At 37.3% G+C, this 20,951-nt stretch overlaps 1 protein-coding gene across 1 annotated transcript in view; it reads right to left on the reverse strand.

Moving 5' to 3' along the window:
* Nucleotides 1-1,094: 1,094 nt before the first annotated feature.
* Nucleotides 1,095-20,951, reverse strand: part of DZIP1 (DAZ interacting zinc finger protein 1) — a 43,052-nt gene continuing 23,195 nt past the window's right edge. The window contains exons 11-18 of the mRNA XM_009891648.1: nt 10,380-10,525; nt 9,855-10,050; nt 9,372-9,501; nt 9,129-9,179; nt 8,088-8,290; nt 7,537-7,667; nt 1,958-2,126; nt 1,095-1,177 (exon numbers count right to left, since the gene is read on the reverse strand). Of these exons, the coding sequence (XP_009889950.1) occupies nt 1,095-1,177; nt 1,958-2,126; nt 7,537-7,667; nt 8,088-8,290; nt 9,129-9,179; nt 9,372-9,501; nt 9,855-10,050; nt 10,380-10,525 (1,109 nt within the window). The remainder of the gene's footprint in view (nt 1,178-1,957; nt 2,127-7,536; nt 7,668-8,087; nt 8,291-9,128; nt 9,180-9,371; nt 9,502-9,854; nt 10,051-10,379; nt 10,526-20,951) is intronic.

Below are 20,951 nucleotides of genomic sequence, written 5' to 3' on the forward strand. Positions count from 1 at the left end.
TTTAGGCCAGTCCACAGAAATGTGATGGCTTTTGAGGGAGTATTTGTACACTGATTCAATAGATTATATTAGAGATTATGAAGATCCAAAAAAGGCTTTCTAGAGGGAGACCCTAAAATCAGACACAAACTCGGGTCTGTCTTGAGGTTTGAACTGATGGACCCTCGGAGTTTCAATACATTGGTTACTTTTGGACAAAGATTTAAATATAAAAAATGCATAGTCCTATTTATTAGTAGGCACAGTATGATAGAAAAGGTCTTGTATCTGATACCATCTGAAATACATCAGAATTACAAAGCCATTCGAGGTTCTTTTTATTTTACCTTATTTTTGTATTTTTGTATTTCCTTTAAGTCACAGCACTCTTGTTTTAAGAAGGCAGCCAATATGGACAAGACAGAAATACGAAAGTACTTGCGCAAGGGCAGGTTAGTACTTTCCTCACCTTAGCTTGACATTTGAATTTTTTTCCAATTTTTGTGCTTTTATGTTAACTAAGACTCAACTCTAATAAAAAAAAAAAAACAAAACAAACTTTCCAAAATAGGAGGCATTTAATAATAACTGGATCCATAGCTGAGGCCTTTTTTTCTTTTTATTTGGTGTTTATTGTAAACCATGTTAGAAACGTAACATTTTAATACATGGAAATATTTTCTTTAAAATGTTCACAATTTTATATAAAGTTTATGATAAAATCCAAGAAAATGTGCATGTAAAAATTTTATAAAGTAATACTCTGGAGTAAATTCTGTTCATTGGTTAACAGGCTTTCTTGCCAGACCAGTTTCAATCTTTAATGTAAACATTAGAGGCAAAATCTTCACCTCAGTGAAATCAAAGAGACTTTCAACATTTGAGTTCATGAGAAAGAAGAATTAACTCTCAATTTCCAAACAGACACGGACACTGATGTATATATGAATATTCTTGTTCAAATGCAGGACTGAAAGACACAAAAGCTCTGTAAACACTATTCCTTGTTCATGACCGATATGAGAAACGAATAGGAACCACTCGATGTTCTCAACTATGTTGTCAACCTCAACAGCACCCGGTAGCAGTAGTGCCTCCCCTCAGAAATGCAACAATTAGATATCTGAAGAATCACTCCAGTCTGTTACAGTGACTAAGCTGCTTTTTAACGTGCTTGTATTATCAGCTTCATGAGGGCCTGTTAAAATACCAAAAAAATATTAAAAATTATGAATAATATTTCGGGGATATTTTTACTTTGTGTTTATCTATGAGATAAAATTACATGCTGTGTGAGCAAACACCTGTGGACTTCAGGAAGTCCAGAATTTCAACTAGTGAGGAAATTACAAGTGTTGATAATATGAAGGCTGTTTCTGTCACAGAATACAATGCAGAGTACGAGCAGTCAGTGTCGACATTACTTTCCCTTTAAAAAGAATCCAAAGTATCTTTATATAACTGACACAGCTTTAGGTATATTGAAATGTTAGGGCTAGAAACTACTATATAAGTTCTATGTAAGATTGAGGCTATTACTTTACCAGTAGCTCAAACAGTTATCTCAGCCTGGTAGGTCACTCAGATATCTTGAACAAACCCGGAATTTTATTACTATTTTTAAGACAAAGTAGGAAAGTTTCCCTCCTCCCTTAAATTTGGCAAGGGATTAAAAAAAAAAAATCCTGGATGATTAATTTTTAAGATGAGGTTGAAGTCTGACAGTATTGTATGCTTCAAAATCTCAAATTTAAGTTTCTTGGCATCTCTGCGTGTTTATTTGTGCGTGTCGTTTACGTATAAGTATATATCATATATGTTTTATATGACATAAACCCAAGCAGACAGTTTTTCTTACTTGTTGTTTTCTTACAAAATACCATATGGTGAATTGGATTGTGTAATACGCTATACGTAAGTTCTCCTCTAGGTATGTCAGTCACTTAAGGCTTACAATGCAGAAGTATGAATACGTTACCTTCCTCCTTTGGTACACTTCTCTTCGGAAGACCCCATGCATGTACCACAGACGCAGCATTTGATTCATTTTTTGGAACTGTCAGTGCCTTCTGACCTCTATCATCTTTCATCAATAAAAAGTCTTCTACTGATGATATATCCCAGTCGTCTTCATCAACTTCTGTGAACTAACAGGGAGAAGAAAAAACATGCATTTTTCCTGTGTCCGTTCGGGTTGTGCTGAGTTCTTCCATAAACTCAACAATGTGAAACTGCTAAAGAAAAATGCACTGGCACATGGTCTGTATGACATCTATCACCACAGTTTTAAAATCCACATAATCCAGTACCTAAATATATTAATTGCTTATTATAGTTCCTAAGCTAAAAGTGGTTTTATTATTTTTTTTTTTAAGTTGGGAACTGCGAAAGTTCAAAGTTCGTTTTCAGGTATTGCACGTCTAACTTAAAAAAGGATTGTCTTTTCTGGGATGTTAGCTATTCCAATGACATGGAAAGTCCTTTAAGCATTAGAATGTATATTGCTTACATGAAAATAAAGACACGACATATTAGCAGTTTAGTTAGCTATATAAGCATTCTGCATTCACACTAGAAAAATTTAATATTGCAATAAAGGCCTTTTCAATATGAAACTTATTTATTTAAAGAGAAAATTTAATAATGAAAGATTAAAAAAAAAAATCACATCGTACTCAAAGGTAAAATATGTATTCCTCTTAAGACTCACTATCAGCGTGTACAAGTATATTTTTAACTGAGTTGTGGATTGGCAAAAAGAGTTCCCAAAATGAGGGTCAAGTCAAACAGATGAACCTGAAGGCAGCAAGTCCATGGTCTTTCTTATCTCATCTGCCTGAGAACTAAATATCTTCATTCAGCTTTTGAAAGAAGAGCTACAGCATTTCCCTGTTTGTCAATCAGATGTGGTTCAATGGAATCGAGCCATTCTTAGAGAGCTTAACTGTGGAAAGTGAAAGATGGTTTCTTACAAAGTCAAAACCTTATTTCACAGGAGTTTCTCAATATTACAGTAAGATATAGAATGCACTTCTATTGCACAGAAGAAAGATTCAGGTGGTATTAGAAAACCATGTAAGGTATGTACATACTAGAGAAAAATCAACAAATATGAACGTGTCATGTGTCTTGAAAAGGAAGAGACTGCAGTAATGTTCTATCTTGCAACATAATACAATTTTAACTTTGCAAACTGTTTTTCAAAAACTGACAGATCTGCTCAGTGTGCTGTATTATTAACATACCAGGATTCAACATTTTGCTCTTTTAAATTATCTGCATTTGGAGGGTGTGGTAATGGGAAAGTCAGTCACATATATTGAGAAATGCTGGAGGAAGTTTGCTCAAAGAGTCACAAAGTCCCGACTGATTTTTAAAGTACAAAATAGAGAGAAAAAAAATGTCAACTTCAAACAGAATTCAGTTTTGATCCAGAACATCCAGCTCTGGAGCCCCCAACATAGGAAAGACATGGACCTCTTGGAGCGGGTCCAGAGGAGGGCCATGAGGATGATCCGAGGGCTGGAGCACCTCTCCTATAAGGAGAGGCTGAGAGAGTTGGGGCTGTTCAGCCTGGAGAAGAGAAGGCTCTGGGGAGACCTGATTGCGGCCTTCCAGTACCTGAAGGGGGCCTACAGGAGAGCTGGGGAAGGACTTTTTACTACGGCATGCAGAGATAGGACGAGGGAGAATGGCTTCAAACTGGAAGAGGGCAGGTTTAGATTAAACATTAGGAAGAAATTTTTCACTCTGAGGGTGGTGAGGCATGGGTACAGGTTGCCCAGAGAAGCTGTGGAGGCCTCACCCCTGGTGGTGTTCAAGGCCAGGCTGGATGGGGCTTTGAGCAACCTGGTCTAGTGGGAGGTGTCCCTGCCCATGGCAGGGGGGGTGGAACTCGATGATCTTCAAGGTCCCTTCCAACCTAAACCATTCTATGATTCTATAACTGTAAATACATAGCACCAATCAAAACTTCTATGCAGTATTATTAACTTAAAGACTTACTCCTCCAAAGAAATACCATAATCTGTACAATGTCTGGTACAGGTGAACTCACGGGTAATACGGCTTCAGGTAAGCACAAAATTAATTTTCTCTAAAAAGTTTCTCAAGTAACTTCTGTAAAATATGACCTTTATAAAACATATGACAATGGGATGCCTTCTAAAGGCTTTGTGGCACTGTGGGTTTTAAGAATGACCATAGGAGCTATTACGCTATTAGTATTTAAACTAATAAAAAAAATTGGATTTTCAGAGAAACCATCATTCCAGTGGCATTTTGTGCTTATGTCTTTGGGCATCTTTGAAAATACCAACTAAAATTTAAAGAATTAACTTGAACAATATGCCTACATTTAAACACACAAATATGGACATGAATATATGCATATTAATATATAATTAGCAAAGAATACAGGATGGTGTATTCTATAAAGATTCCAGAAACAGAGTGGCAACACCTGCTCTGGGTCCATAAACTCATTTCAAACTCATCACATCCATACAGCAACATGCCACTGTGTTAATGCATCAGGGACATGATGTATTCTAAACGAATTATAGCAAAAATATTTTTCACAGATTCATGGAATGGTTTGGGTTGGAAGGGATCTCTAGACATCATCTAGTCAAACCCCTTTGTCATGGGCAGGGACATCTTTCACTAGATCAGGTTGCTCAAAGCCCCGTCCAACTTGACCTGGAACACTTCAAATGATGGGGCATCCACAACTTCTCTGGGCAACCCGTTCCAGTGTCTCACCACTCTCATCATAAAAAGTTTCCTCCTTATATCCAATCTAAACCTACTCTCAGTTTAAAACCACTGGCCCTTGTCCTATTACTACAGGCCTCGGTAAAAAGTCTTCCTTTGTCTTACTTATAAGCCCTCTTTATATTTTGAAAGGTGCAAAAAGGTTTCCCCAGAGCCTTCTCACCTCCAGGCTGAACAACCCCAACTCCCTCAGCCTGTCCTCATAGGAAAGGTATTCCAGCCTTCTGACCATTTTCGTGGTTCTCCTCTGGACCTGCTCTAACAGGTCCATGTCTTTCTTGCACTGGGGACCCCAGAACTGGATGCAGTACTCCAAGTGGGGTCTCATGAGAGCAGAGGGGAAGAATCGCCTCCCTCGACCTGCTGGTCTCTTCTTTTTATGCAGCCCAGGATATGATTGTCTTTCTGGGCTGCAAGCACACGTTGTAAGTTTATGTTCAATTTTTCATCCACCAGTATCCCCCAGCCCTTCTCCACAGGGCTGCTTTCAATGCATTCATCCCCCAGTCTGTACTGATATTGGGGATTACCGCAACCCAGGTGCAGGACCTTGCACTTGGCCTCGTTGAACTTCATGAGGTTCACCCAGGCCCACTCCTCAAGCATGTCAAGGTCCCTCTGGATGGCACCCCTTGCCTCAAGTGCCATTAACTGCACCACTCAGCTTGGTGTCATCTGCAAACCTGCACTCAATACCACTTGTTCACTAATAAAGATATTGAACAGTACTGGTCCCAATATAGACCCTTGAGGGACATCATTCATTCCTGGTTTCCACTTGGACATTGAGCCATTGAGTGTAACTCCTTGGACGCAGCCATCCAGACAGTTCCTTATCCATCTAACAGTCCAACCATCAAATCTGTATTTCTCCAATTTAGAGGTAAGAATGTTGTGGGAGACAGTATCAAATGCCTTACAAAGTCCAAGTAGCTGACATCTGTAGCTCCTCCTTTGTCCACTGATGCAGTCACTTCATTGTAAAAGGCCACTAGATTAGTCAGGCAGGATTTGCCCTTGGTGAAGCCACATTGGCTGTATCAAATAACCTCCCTGTCTTCTATATGTTTTGACATATCTTCCAGGAGGATCTGTTCTATGATCTTACCAGACACTGAGGTGAAGCTGACTGGGCAGTAGTTCCCAGGGTCCTCCTTTTTAAAAATGGGTTTGATGTTTCCCTTTTTTCAGTCAGGGACTTCGCTTGACTGCCATGACTTTTCAAATATGATGGCAAGTGGCTTGGCAACTATTATCAGCTATTTTCCTTACGACCCTGGGCGGCATCTTGTCAGGTTCCCATGGACTTAGCTACGTTCAGGTTCCTCTGGTGGTCTTGAACCTGATCTTCTCCCACAATGGGAGGGACTTCATTTCCCCAGTCCCTGCCTTGAGGTTCAGGGGCTCGAGAGATGTGGGAAGAGAGGTTACCAGTGACAACTGAGGCATCTTTAAAATATAAGACTGTAAGGTTTATTTTGCTACAGCTTTTTGCTCTTGAAACTGAAATTCCTTAACACACTGGCCAGACCTATAGATTTTTACAAAATGTAGCAACCCCTAAATTTAACTATGAACATTTTTCAGTCTTCTGACATTGCAGAGAATCTGAAAGTAACATTTGGACAGAAAATTACACTGCAATAGTCATGTCTGAGTTGATAATTTTGAGTGTGATGTGATTTACCGCTCCGACACCGCCAATGGACAAGTTAGGTGTCACCAGTGGCAATTAAAAGCGCACAGGTTAAATGTGATTACCCCACCATTACAGCTAAAGTTTATTAAGACAATCACCCCTTTCTGGAAACTGAAATAGAATTGTCACTGTTTCTGGGAGGAGTGTTAAATCTCAGATTTAACTGCTAGTCAGGAAGCCCTAAGGTAGCAGTTTTATTATGGATAACAGGATTTTCAGTAATTATTTGTTCACTTAGTGAAAAAATATTTTCTTGAATGCTAGAATTAGTGTCTGGCTGTCTACTTAACATCTACCTAATAACAATGACTAAAACTGGAATAAACAGCACTATCTGCTGTTGACTTCTGATTTGGAGTAACGTTTGTTCTTTTTAAAAAATTGTTCAGGCAAAGATCAATTTGCATCAAAGTGGCTTACTAGTTATAAAACTCTAAACTGAGGGGAAGACTGGGACCTTAGGAGCTTGAGGGGTAAAGAATAAGTTGTGTTAGTATTCTGATTGTGAACGCATGGCATACTCAATGGACAGACAAGAGTGATAGATCTGATATAGTTTGAAAACAGCGTATGATTGTAAATAGATGAAGCAGAACAAAGACCATATTCAGAAACGGAATCTGTCCCCTCATTAAGATGTATTTAAAAGTTCCATATCAGATAAAACTCCAGAAATAAAAATATTTTAAAATAATAGATAAGCAAATTCATTTTTTCTCCATCAAACCAAGATACTAGGAAAGCAAGTAAAAAAGAGCTGTCTACGCTGCTACAATAGGAGATAAAAATGATACCAATTGTGCCCCAACTCTGGGCTAGCTGTAGTGATCCAAACCAGTCGTGGCATAAGCTAATAAGCAGCATGGATGAAGAGGTCACTTGCCACAGCTCACTCGCTAGCACATTTCTGTATACCACTGCAGACGTACCCAAAAAGACTACTTAGCTGTTAAGTCCAAAACTGTCTTTGAGAATTAAGTTCTTCAATACATCAAGATGGTTTCAGCATGAAAAAAAAAAAAAACAGATATATATCTAGTTCAGTTACTTAATGAAATAATAATGACTATTAAAAGCGATACCTTCAGTTCTTGCACCTCTTCTTTCTTAATAAATGCCTGTGCAACATTAATCCCTCCAGCTGGTTTGTTCTTATTTCCATGGTTAGAAAGACTCTTTCCAACTTGTTCGGTCAGTTTTTGAATAACTGTTCCTAAAGTTCATAAAAAAAAAAATACATTGACAGTTTCCATTTATAAGTAAGGGGCTTTACTGTAAACCCTCTAGAAATCTTTCACAAAGTAAAAACAGAATCATAGAATGGTTTAGGTTGTAAAATAAGTAAAAAAGGCTAAGAAAAAGTGTTTTAGACAGAAGTCTCTCTGAGGCACAGATTATATCTTTTTCTGCATTTAAATAGAACAGCATGATACACCTCTAATTTGAACGGACATCTGTAAGTACTATATTAAATATAAATACATTAGCAAAACCATAAAGTGCATGCAAATACACATGCACTCAAGACTAGACAGTCTCCCTTCATTATGTTTTCTAACACAGAAATATTATCAGGAAATGCAAATTCATGTACAGCTGTTACAACATGCATATACAAAAGTAGTGAAAAAACCTTTTGAAGTTTTGGCAGGTGTTCCACTTTCTTCAACTTCACTTTCCTCTGTCCCATCCATATCGCTTTTGCCAGAAGTCTTCTGAAAAGCACTGACTTTGCTGCTTGATGTTTTTGACGACTTTTGCAATAATTCTGGCGATATGTAACACTGCTTAATATCGTCTTCATCTGCTTCTTCCTCTGAACTGAATGGTGGAGTTCTAAGCAAAAATACATATAACCTGAGGACTTACTGGGTTTCACTGACTGAATTGATATATACATATTTAAGCTTTCTTGTATTTTCCATTCCAGTAACGTGCATTTTTCTTATGTAAAAAAAAAAAAGGGAGCTCCCATAAATTCTAAGTATCCATAAAACTATTTAAAAGGAATCATGCCACTAAGTAAACTTAGAAAGTTATGACAAAATGATCTCTTATACAGACATGATTATTTCCATCTACGCAACTATCTTTACAAAACAACAGACCAATATATAACAAGTCTTGCCAGGCAAACAAAGATAGGCTTTCGTGCATCAGCAGAGAGAGAAAAATTCAGAGTCATGGAATCTGCAGCACAGAAAGTCTGTTCTGATATTCTGTTAGATGAAAATAATTTAGGAATTTTTCAGTGCACGAAATTACAAAGTAATGTGCCTGATGGAAAATTGTGTTTAATTTTGGTGATAGTAAAAAAAAAATAAAAATAAAATCAATAAACTGAAAAAATAAAGTCAGGAAAGTCTATAAATGCTTTTAACTGGCTCAGAAAAAGCATCTGAGAACGAAACTAAAGGAAGTGATACTACCGGATTTTACTGAATGTCCCTCTCTGGTTCACAATAAAGAATACACCTGCTGAAAGGAGAACATGCTATCTTTCAAGGATTACAATACCAGACTCAAATGGAATAATACTTTAAAACATAATATTAAATATGCAGTCCAGAAAGCGTTAGTAATTTCGGCTTAATAATAGCTTTTGCGTGGTAAGCAAGTGAATACTCAATCGCTAAATATGTTTTCTTCAAAAATACAAGGGAACAAAGCATACGTGATACTAGATGTCTTTCTGGCAACTCCATTTCCAAAAAGCTTCCTGGATCTAAAAATAACAACACAAGTTATTTTAAGACTGACAGTCAACTAAGTAGGCATAAAGTTTATATAGAATTAATGTGAATTCTTTGCTCAGTTGTTACAATATTTGCAGGAAATGTTCACATTAGTCACAAACAACCAAAATCCTTATGATTGTTACCTGAGGTACGAGTACTATGAGAATGGCATCTCTTACTTTGGTGTAGATGTATTCTCAACAATGGCTGTTCTTTGTTCAGCTGGGCGGACAGCTGTTGAAGACCGTTTCACTGGTTTTCGTGGTGTGGTAGATGAAGAAATTCCCAACTGATTGAACCTCTGCTTATCTACAAGAGAAGTTATCTATCTCATTATTAGAAACAATGTTTGGAATCTTTCATATTTCATTCCCCAAATTAAAGATGTCTCTGCTGCAGATTATAGTTTTACAAAATAGAAGAAAAAAAGTAATTTTTTTTCTTCAAAGCAGTTCAGAGTTACCATGTACATTGCCAATATAGGAGCTAAGATTTATGCACTTAAACACAATATCAAGAACCCTTTAAAGGAAACTAGTTCGCCATAACTACATAGAATAATTATGTGAAAAATTCTGAAAGCAGATACACAGAAACATTTCTAAATAAAACCTTAAGTACCAGTTATGAAATGTAAGAAAACAAAGAAAGTTTTTTTTAACCTTCTGAAGGAAGCTGAGGACAGGAAACAGTTCTATTACAAGATGATGATTTCTCTTCAACCCTAAAGCTAACTTGGCGTTCAAGATGCGCTCGAATTCGCTGAATGTCAGGCTCTTGCTTCTGTTTGCATTCTCTAGCAGATTCAATAGCACGCAAAATTTTATTTAAGTGATCATTTGGGATACCGCGAACACCCTAAGAAAACAAATTGTATTGTAAACACAGGGGCTATTGTATCTGGGATTTATATCCTACAATCATATACGCTCTTTTAAACTTCAAATATCATGAAGCTTGTAGAAAAAAATCACAAAAGTTGGTAACACTGCTCGCGTGCAGCCATATCCACCACAGCTCTAATTTGATGGACATCCCCTCAGGTTAATGAATTACACTTATTTATAACATGTGGAAATTTAGCTTTGAATTTTATAGGCTGAGGGTTGAGGTATAGGAGTGAAAGAGAACAACAAAAAAGTGGGACAAAGATTACCCCTCTTTTCAATAACTCAAAATAATCTTACTGCTTTAATTCCCAAGGATTCCAGCTTCTCCTCCAGGGCTTGCTCCAAAACAACTCGTAATTCTTTAGTTAAAGAAGGATCAGTCTTCAAAGCATTTATTAAATAGTGGTTACTTCTACCTGTTTTATGATCACCTTTCTCAATTTCTGAAATAAGAATGGAAAAATGCATTTAAGAGACATTTGAAAAATTCACAATACATGAGACAATTAAAAACTGCACGGAAGCATGCATCTTTTCGAAATACCACAGACATACATATGCACTTTTTGTCCACACAGAGTTGTATTCTTTTGAAAATCTTGGGCTAGCTTACAAAAGTCAACTCACTTGGAATCTACAACTCAGCACTTTGTACTCACCATCATAAGTATGTTTTATTTTCCTTGTTACAGAATCACTATAAAGATACATGCCTGAATATTTAGCAACAAAGATCTTTACTTTCAGAACCGTAGTTGGAAAATTCTGATACAGACAGATTATCTTCTGATACTTAAGTTCTCTAAAAGTGGTATTTCAAATCAAAGCTGAACTCTAGCAGGAATTAAAACAGGAATATGACAAAATTGTTCTCAAGAAAAGCTTCAAACAACGTAATGTTCTCAGATAAAAAAAAACAAACCCTACTGAAATCAAATCTTTGTAAAGTTGTAACACTTTCATTCAAAAGTCTTGGTAAAGACAAAACCTTGGTCTGAGGCAGACCGTTTCACAGAATATACATGATGGCTAACACTTAACTTCAAACCTCTTTCAAGGACAAAGTTCAGTGTCAGGTTTTCTCTGATGCAGGTCTATGACATCACACATACTTAAAAGCAGACAAAGAAGTTTCTATGTCTTTCCCTTACTTGAAGTGTCAGTAGTGACATGAACTCTTACGCAAGAAATAAAGAATCATCTGGATGGATTCTTCCATCTAAATTAAAGATTGACATTTAAGTTAGGCCAAAGTATTATAGGGTCATACAAGGAAGTAAAGAAGCAAAACACACCCATTTGGAACCTGCCTCTAAAGAGTCTCTGGCAAGACATAGTTTTACCAAATGCCACTTAGACCAAGTGAACCAATGATCTGTGGGACCACGGTAGCTGCTTCTGTCTGGCAGTGGTCAGCAAAGCTGGCAAAGCGTACGTAGAGAGGTATACAACATCGCAAGAAAGCAGGCTGAAAACCACACTCCCAACTTCGCCCCCTGAAATAAAAGGTAAATCTTGGGCAGGAGTTTTGTCTCTTTCCAGTATGACTTACAGGGCAGCACAGTCATTTGCCAGCCCACAGACAGGGGTATAAATGAAGGAATAATTCCAAATTGTGACTTTCCAAAAAAAAAAAAAAAAAAAAAAAGTGCCACCTTTCCTATTTTTAAACAATGATTGCTTAAAAAGCAGTTCCACTTAGTTTTCATTTTTCTTCAAGGGAAAGATAAGCATCCTGATGAGGACCCAAAAAAGCCTCATGATACACAAATGATATTTAGCTTGTTTTGAGAAGTGGCTTCCAATGGATCCTGGAAAGAACTACAGGTAATGAAAACTGAACGAGTCTACCTACCATACTAAGAGATCTGTGTTGAAGAGGATAGAATCTGGCTGAAATCTTAACTAGCTTTGGGAACTGTGGGGAGAACTCAGACCCTGGCAGAAGTAGGATTAAAAGTGATTTGGCTGGAGAGCTGAGTCCTAGAAGAGGCAAACTATTGGTCGGTGTGGAAACACAGGGTTATTAGACTATCCTCTGTCAGGAAAAGGTGCACTATCTAGTATGGAATCCTCCCAGAAATCCAGATGTGAGATATTTTAAAGTGGAAGGCTCCAGGGAGCCTTCTGAAAATCCTCTCCCTTTCAGATGTTAATCCTTACAATAAAATAGATCCATCTAAAATAGTTTTTAAATTCATAATTACCATATACTAATACGGGTAACAAGACTATCCAGCATTATCCTAATTAATGACAATATTAATTCTTGCTAATTAACTCAAGCCAAATCCTCTTTGCTGGAGCCAACTATTTAAGGAACTGTTTTCTTAATTCCTTTTTTTTTTTTTTAAGAGAAAAAAAAAGCACTCAACACTTGATTTGACACCTTTGGAGACAAGGGACCTGAAGTCTGGTCCACTGTTGCAGCTCCTACATAATCCTATGAAATAATCTGCCAAGTCAAGAATTTTCACACTCTCCCTTACAAACGGCTGTCACCGAAAACAAAAAAATCTTGGTCTGTCTTTTCAGACTGCATTCTTTCTTTCTCTCTCTTGTGCTGCAGGCCATGCCTTTAGGCACCGCAGAAGAATCAAAGACGATCCATCAAGAGAGAAGATGGCAAGCGAGAGAAATAGCAGAAAGAACGGCAAAAATGCAAGCAGTTTCTATTCCAGATTGTTCACAGTCACCGGATTTTCCCTGGGGAAACCTGTCACTTATGCACAGATGTATTCAGATGACAATTCTGTTTTCAAAACAGCATCATTCCTTCAAATTTTAAACTCATTGGCTATAAGGTTCAAGACTGATTTTGATTTTTGCACACGGTACAGATTATTATGCTATTCAGCTATTTGGTGTTTCATCTAAAGTACTGTAAGCCTTCTTCAGGAAAAGAATACCATGCGGGATGAAGCAATGCTTCCTTTTCTGTCACTGCAAATGTGGCCTTCTCCAAGTTCTCCTCAGACGAAGCAGAAGAACAGCTGCCAGCACTGGGCTACATGATCTCATTAAGAATTGCACAAGCCTGGCTGGACCTGTGGCTGCTTAGAGGTAGGTGTAACTTTGATTACTTGCAAAAGTATCTTTGGTGCATCTATGAGAGTAGGCAGCTTCAACCCGCACCAACTTCATTCTTCTATCTGAACTCTTTATCCTCTTACACAGAGTTTGAACAAGAAGTGAGCATACATTGCAATAGCGTCAGCACCAAAAATTTCCTAGTAAGGGGGTATTCCCCATCAAATGTTTTCGCTCTGCTTAGCTCAAGTGCCTTTAGACATACAGAATATGCCCGCTTTAAAGAGTTAGCCAGCTTTCCATAAAAATATTGAACTTGGATAAGGAAATCATAATATTTACAAGCACCAATAGCAAACAGGATACTGACACAAACAAGGAACGTTCCCACCCAAATCACATAAGCATACTCAAATACAATGAAAAAATACTGTAGGTATCAAACAATATTTACATTTTTATTTTCAAAAAAACACATGCCGCTACATTTTGAGCTGAATCAACCATTACCTTTTTCCTCTTCTGAAAGCTCCTCTATGGGCTCCAGCATATGCACCAAGGGTGCCTGCTCTAATAACGAGGAAGAACAGGAACACCAGACAAACAGGACAGAACAAGGTCAAGGTCCAGAGCGGGAAAGTTAGGCAAAAAACCACACTTAAGTCAATCTTCCTGATTGCTGACAACCTGCTTAACAATCACAAACCCAGTGCAATGTGACTCTCCACTGCCTTGGTGGCACATTTTTTTGTAGAGGAGACCCTAGTACAATAGTCACTTCAGGAGCGATTCAGTTGCCCAAACGTGGGTGTCTAGTGTAATTTCAGATATATCAGAGTTTTAAGCCATCACAACTACAGAAAAACCCGTGCCATTCTGAATGGCACCCAGAGGCCAGGTGGAATGTTTTTAAGCATCTGCAATGACCAGGCCACCTAGGATTAAGTAAATCAATGCTGTCACTCATTTAATTTTAATTTTTAAATTTATTTTAAAATACGATTGATGTGCAATTTGATACTAAAGTTTACACAAGGCAAGTAAAATGGACAGACATAGAAATCCTCAAAAATATATGGAAAAAGTATGTTAACTCATTATTCCAGAGAATTATTGCGTACATACATGCAAGACAGAAATTTTATATATATATATGATAATTTCCAATAAAACCAATTTAAAAAACCTTCAATCACTCCAATATAGTGAAATTCAGTACTATCACATGCTTTAAAGAAATCTTGAAACGTCCTCTGCTGAAAACAGCTTCCTAAACATACTGAAATTATCATTCTGTAGGCCGTCAGGTACAATTTGCTTTATATAAATGAAGCCAGAGTATGGTTTATTTACGACTTCATAGACTTCAGATATAAGAGATGCATGAGAATGCCTATATGTAGACTAAAAAAAAAAAATAATCAGGTTCCTATTACGTTAATAGGCAATTTCCATAAATTTATTTCAATGAAAACTAGAATTTTGGTTTACTCTAGGGTTTATGATAAAAACGGAGAAACGTGCAAACTATACTTTCAGCATTCAACTACTGGCAGTATAGGAGAAAACAATTTATTGGCCAATATTTTGGGCCAACATACATTTGCCCCAGCCTTCACAAGAAACCTCTGGCACTATAAATCTTGTTACGCTGTACAGGTAGAAGGGGAGGAAGTGGCATTGCAGTAAAGATGCCTGCTCTTCAGCATTTCTTGTACAATTAGGTACAAACACGGATGCATGCTGATGGGTAATCACAATTAAATGAGCACTTGGAGCTAACTGACACTTACTGTCACATCTCCAATGTTCCCCATGTAAAGGGGACCAAAATGTGTTGTAAATGCTTGGGTATGGCTGCTGCTCTCTCCATGCTTTCCATACTCGCAGTTCTATTTAGCTGCTCACCTGCTTTTCCAAGCAGGTTACAAGACTTCAGATTTGCTCCCATATAATTTGCACTAAATGAGAAGTTTTAAAAAAATGCTTCTTACACCATCACAAGATGCTAACAAGATGCAAATGTCAATATATTTTATGGAAACACTGAAAAGCAAAACTCTGGGAGACTGATTGACAAACAGGCTTCTGGTCTTTCAGTCTCTAAGGCTGTAAAATTTAACAGTGGCCAGAGCATTCCTGGGCACTGAAACACAATCCTCCACACTATTTCTCCTGGCACAACTGTTGCCCTGCACCAACTAACATTCTCCAAAACAATGTTCAGACACATTTTGGGATCATTCCCAAAAGCTCGCAGTGAGCCTGGTTTGGAGGACAGAGCCTGAAGCACAGATGCGATGTTCTGGGGGAATTTAATTCAGTTGCATTGAGGCCTCCGAGTTTCTTGGCTGGACATACTAGACAGTAATCCAGTTCCTGTGTAATTGGATTTAATCTATACTTGTTCTACCTGTACTTTACTCAAATGCAATCTGCTTAAAGGAGCTGACTCATCTCTGCACAAGCCCTTGTCAAGTAACTTAATTTAACAGGAAAAGCCCAGTCCCCAGAACTCAGCCCTGAAAATAGTCTGCTGATCTGGCATAAAGGTACATGCTTCTCTTCCTCAGTATACTAGAAACAGAGCAAGTTAAAATCAGCAAAAGAATAGTTGCAGGAACAAAACCAAAATCTTTTACTGTTACATGTAATATTGTTGTTCACTCCATGACAACAGAGGAAATCAAATGCTAAGACATGAGGGAGTGCAACATCTGGGAACACCAACTTCTCTGATGTAAGGGGGCCTTTCCCTTCTCTTTACCCTATATATATTCTAAGAGGTATTTCTTAAACATCCCATTGGAATCAAATGGAAGAAAAAGCGGCATGGTTCACCACTCTGGTTTATAGACAGGTGTGGAGATCTCTTCTCCCCCGATAAGGAGCCCTCTCCTTGTGTTTACCAGAGGTATGCTGCTTCTAGCCATCTGATCAGACCTCCCAGCTCGTATCTTTGTGCACATCCTTGAAATCAGCAGCATCTAAATATTACCAAGCTTGGGTTTAGGAATCATTTAAATCTGACTACCCAACTAGATATCAAATCTGTACAAAGCAGACTTTGCTAACTTCAAATCTAAAACAATGCTGCTGATGCAGACTGAAATCCTAACTACTCTGAGTTATTGTAACTTTGTCTAGTTCATCTGACCTTTTTGCCCAAAATCTCACCAAGCCACAATCCAGTGTTAGCCTTAAACAAGTAATCACTACAACTTCTGACTTAAGTAGAGCCAGTTACCTTCCTCTCAATTATCAGTCCTAAATCTAGTTCAGCTGACCCTGAGCAGATGCTGCTCTACATCAACATCTTCAACATCAGACCTCGCTGGCCAGGACCTTACTCCTAGCTTTGAACCTAGACAGACTGCTATCTTCCCTTTTGGACTCACACCTAGATACAAGTTACCCGCTCCTAGTCACTTCTCTGTTCCCCATTCCAGATGAATACCCAAACTGTGTCTTTGCCTTACTGGAAATGGATCCCGGGAGGCTGAAGCAAGGCAGGAGGCATACTGGACTACCAGAATACTGGTAGAACTGGTGATTACATCAGTCTTGCAGTTCAGATGCAACCTCAATTATGCTTTCTTCATTGACACAACTGGAACCCTGGCTCTCATCTCCACCCCTTTCTTGGCTATGAAATAGAGATAAATTTCAACTTCATACTTAAACCTATTCAGACACGCTCTGCTGCTGCTACCTTGCTTAACTGATCCTTCTTAATGCAACCATAACTCGTTTGCCAATCGATACCGGCTTAAGCCTAATCCTAACGCTAACCCTAACCCAAGCTCAGTGATCCCTGTAAAACCTTTTCTCTGGGTGATACCAGCCCTCTGCAGACCCTGCCATAAATCATCTGCTGCCGTCGGCATGAACCACCTATACTCCAAACCTAATTCATTCAGTCCTCCCCAACAGTTCCACACCTGACCCTAACACAACAGTACCATTGCTAAATCCTATAGCTAGTACAGTGGCAAATTCTAGACACATCCTCACCATATGTCATCCGCCAGCCTCAGTTCCGAACCTAACCCTACCTTTAGCCTCAGAAGAAGGGTTCCTGTCAGCCTCAGGCTTCAACGTAGCTAAATGGCAGCTTCCAACACCAGTCTTAATGCAGGCTGGTCATATTCAAATCTCACTGGCCTGAATCCAGCCGTATTAATACTAGCCGTCATGAAGGCCAGGAACCTGAAGATGACCTCCACAATGATGTGTCTGTCATGCCACATCTTCCAGAATATCTTTTTTGCCAGGTACTATGTGCGGAGAGATAGATGTATCAAAAGTACAGGTTGCCTTAATTTCTTCAGTGGATAATTATACTACTGAAAAATTATGTGCGTGCATACTTTGACAAATCATTAAATATCAGTTTTAAATATTTGAAGACAATTTCTATGCAGGTGGAATAGGAAAATATGTCTAACAATAATGAAGAATTCAGACTGCATATATTTCAAGCATATCATATATTGTTTGTCTGTTCTTATCTACTAGTTTAAAAAACGCTAATATTCTGACAGCACTACTGGAAAAGCAGTCTTCTGGCCAATATTTAAAGGAGAAATACTGTCTATTTACTCTGAAATATGAAATGCTAAAGTACTTTTGGCCTGAACAGAACTGTTACAATTATCTATAGCAGAGTATCACCTACAGTAAGAACTTTGCACTTGCAATATGAAAACCAAGGATGAAATGTAAAGCTTGTTTGCTGTAAATTGCTGCACTTCTTAAAGGCAAAAGGAATGTAAGCCATGGCTATAGTCATTATGTACTCCTTTGTACTAAAATTTCACATCCAAAGACCTGCCACGCTTAATCTGTGATACCTGTAATTTTGACTGCCAACTTCGAATCAAAGCACTTCATATATTTTTCTCCTACCTAAGCGACAGGAAGCCATATACTGCACATAAGCAGTATAAATATTATTTTAAAACCAATATTCTTAAATATGATAAATTTTTGACACTTACCTGAGGCCTCTAAGTTAGGAGCCTAGCCATCTCAGACTCCTTCTACATTCAACGAAGAGACACAGGCAACTTCAAAGAGCAATTCAGATCTTAGTTCAGCTGAACCAAACTCTGAAAGTGCCCCTTTTCTCTGTTAACTGGCTAGGAAGACTACGTTGAGTAAATTTTCCTCAGATGCTTCAGTTATGTCCCTACTGATAGCTGGGCCTTAGTCCACACCATGTTTGAAGACCAAGTCACAGGTTTTAATGGACAATCTAATTAATATCTTTGATTTTTGTAGTCTTCAATTCCACCTAGTACTCTTGACGTAGCAAAGATTAAATATTGAACAAGTATCAACATTTCAAGAGTAAAACAGGAGCCAAAGTCTGATTTTAAAACATGATTTTAAAAAATCATAATTAAGTCTCACAAAAAAGCAATGGATTAAGTAATCTTTGAAGATAAGATTTAAGATATATCTGCACAAAACCCTACAGCTAGCTCAGAAACTAAGAGAAGAATGGTCAGCCAGGATGGCATTCAAGTCAGACTATTAGCTCTCCTAAGAAATCAGGAACATGAACAAAAAAGCACCAGGCTAACACAGTTTCTAATTTGGGTATCTTTTCATAGTGCAGATTTAAGATGAGCAGAACTAATCTTAGGATGCAAAAGCTTCCAGGCAACTTTGAACAGCGTATTTAAGTTCACCTAAGAGAACCTTTTCCAGAATTAATTTTCTTTCAAACAGAAAAAAAGAAAGAAAAGGAAGATACTCCATATGCAGGCAATTGTTTGGTAGGGAAGCTCCTGTGATTTCAGAGATGATCTATGCTAAATAAATTTGTCTACAGAAGTTACCAGCAAGCACTTTCATTTTCATAATGGCATAAGATGCAGCCATGATGTCTTAATTCAGTATGTAAGTCAATCCCTTGAGTAGCTGTGAAAATTTTAGGAAAGACACTATAATTTCTGCTAACCTTTATATCCAGAAATTAGGTAGGGTTAAGTTTAAAAAAAATCCAGAAGGGAAGAAAGGGGACAGACAGAGAGGAAAATTTTAGGAAAGACACTATAATTTCTGCTAACCTTTATATCCAGAAATTAGGTAGGGTTAAGTTTAAAAAAAATCCAGAAGGGAAGAAAGGGGACAGACAGAGAGACCTGCAGAGATAAATAAAATAATCATCAGCAAAGGAATCTGAAGGAAACACCTTCTTTGAGGTTTCATAATAAACTGATAGTGAATCTTTTGTATATCAATGGCAGGAACAGCCTTTTCTATCTCAAGAAGTTTCATAATGTGTCACAGACTTCATATTTGGAGCAGCAAGACATCAGGAAAGAGCTGAACGAGCTGATATAAATTGTCAGAGTACAGAAAATACTAATGTTCACAGAATTGTTTAATTGCTTTCCTCCTCAGTCCAAATGAAAGCAAACGCACTAAGAAAGCAATGCTTGACAAGCTTGGTGTGTAAGCCTTTAGTGCAACATTCTTCACAAAACTCGCTTCTTAAATTCAGGGCAATAGCGAAGCTACTTGCTGTGAGATCTCTTAGCTAGAACCAGTACTACTGTGTTGGTGCAATGAAGTTGGTTTGAATGAAAAATAACTGGATTATTTAAAATACTATTATTAATAATCTATATGTAATGTATTATTGCTTGTCTCCACACAGCGTTTCATCTATATAGTTTCACTTAAAAAGCTTCTAGCAATGAACAGCTACCTTGCCTAGGTTTGTAAGAAATCTCTGTATTATTAAAATAATTTTACCATATAATAAAAATCTCTTTTCCTTAGTTTAATAATTCCTGACACAACAAATATTTTGAAATCAACACTTCATATTTATCAGTTTTTCATTCTTCATCAAGTTATCTAAAGCTTCTGTTGCATATTGTTCCTTCTCCCCATATGCCTTTTCAGAACTTTTTGAATTTGTTGAAAAAGAAAAATTCTGTACATTTTTCTTAGACAAATTCCATTTCCTCTCCCCTTGACAGGTTTTAAAACTAAGATAAATAATAATAAAAAAATAATTATTTAATTATAGTTCAATAACTCAAATAATTTATAAAATGGTTTTAACATTTAAATATTTTACTTGCTCAAAGTAGTTTTTTCCTATTACTTTCCTACTTGAAATGAAAGTGAAGAATTATTTGATCACGTAATATTGGTATGGTAACAATACTCTCCATTACTTTGCATACTGAGAAAAAAGTTAAAACTGTTTTCACAAAGCACCAAACAATATAAATGAAGGTTCATCACTTCTCACTATTAAACAATATCACAATGCCACAAATTAAAATAACTAAATAATGATCTATATGTAACTACAGTTATACTCTGGAAGAACTATCTAGATAGGATGACTGTCTATTTTGATTACGTCTTCTGTATTTTTCCTCCTTGACATTTGAAGTCACATGAAAATTACAATTTCAAGACTTATAGACAAACATTTCCATATTTTTCTCTATACAAATGCCATTATATGCATGTAACTGAGGGACATGTTTTAGTGGCAACTTGGCAGTGCTAGGTTAACAGTTGGACTTGATGATCTTAAAGGTGTCTTCCAACCAAAACGATTCTATGATTCTATCCAGTATATGCATATACCAGAAAATAAGCATATTTTCTAGAAGAAAACATAATTGTATTTCCTCGATTAGTTTAATTTACCTTTAAGTGCTCCAATACTATACATGCGCTAGGAAATATTCTTAAACTATTGTTTTGTTTTTCATTTATTCTTTTTAACAGTGCATCTTTGCAATTACTTCATGGGAATTCTCAATGCTGACATACAGCAAAGCAATTCAAATTACGCTCTTC

The sequence above is a fragment of the Charadrius vociferus genome, unplaced genomic scaffold, assembly GCF_000708025.1.
Source record: "Charadrius vociferus isolate BGI_N301 unplaced genomic scaffold, ASM70802v2 scaffold110, whole genome shotgun sequence".
NCBI classification, from domain to species: Eukaryota; Metazoa; Chordata; class Aves; order Charadriiformes; family Charadriidae; genus Charadrius; species Charadrius vociferus.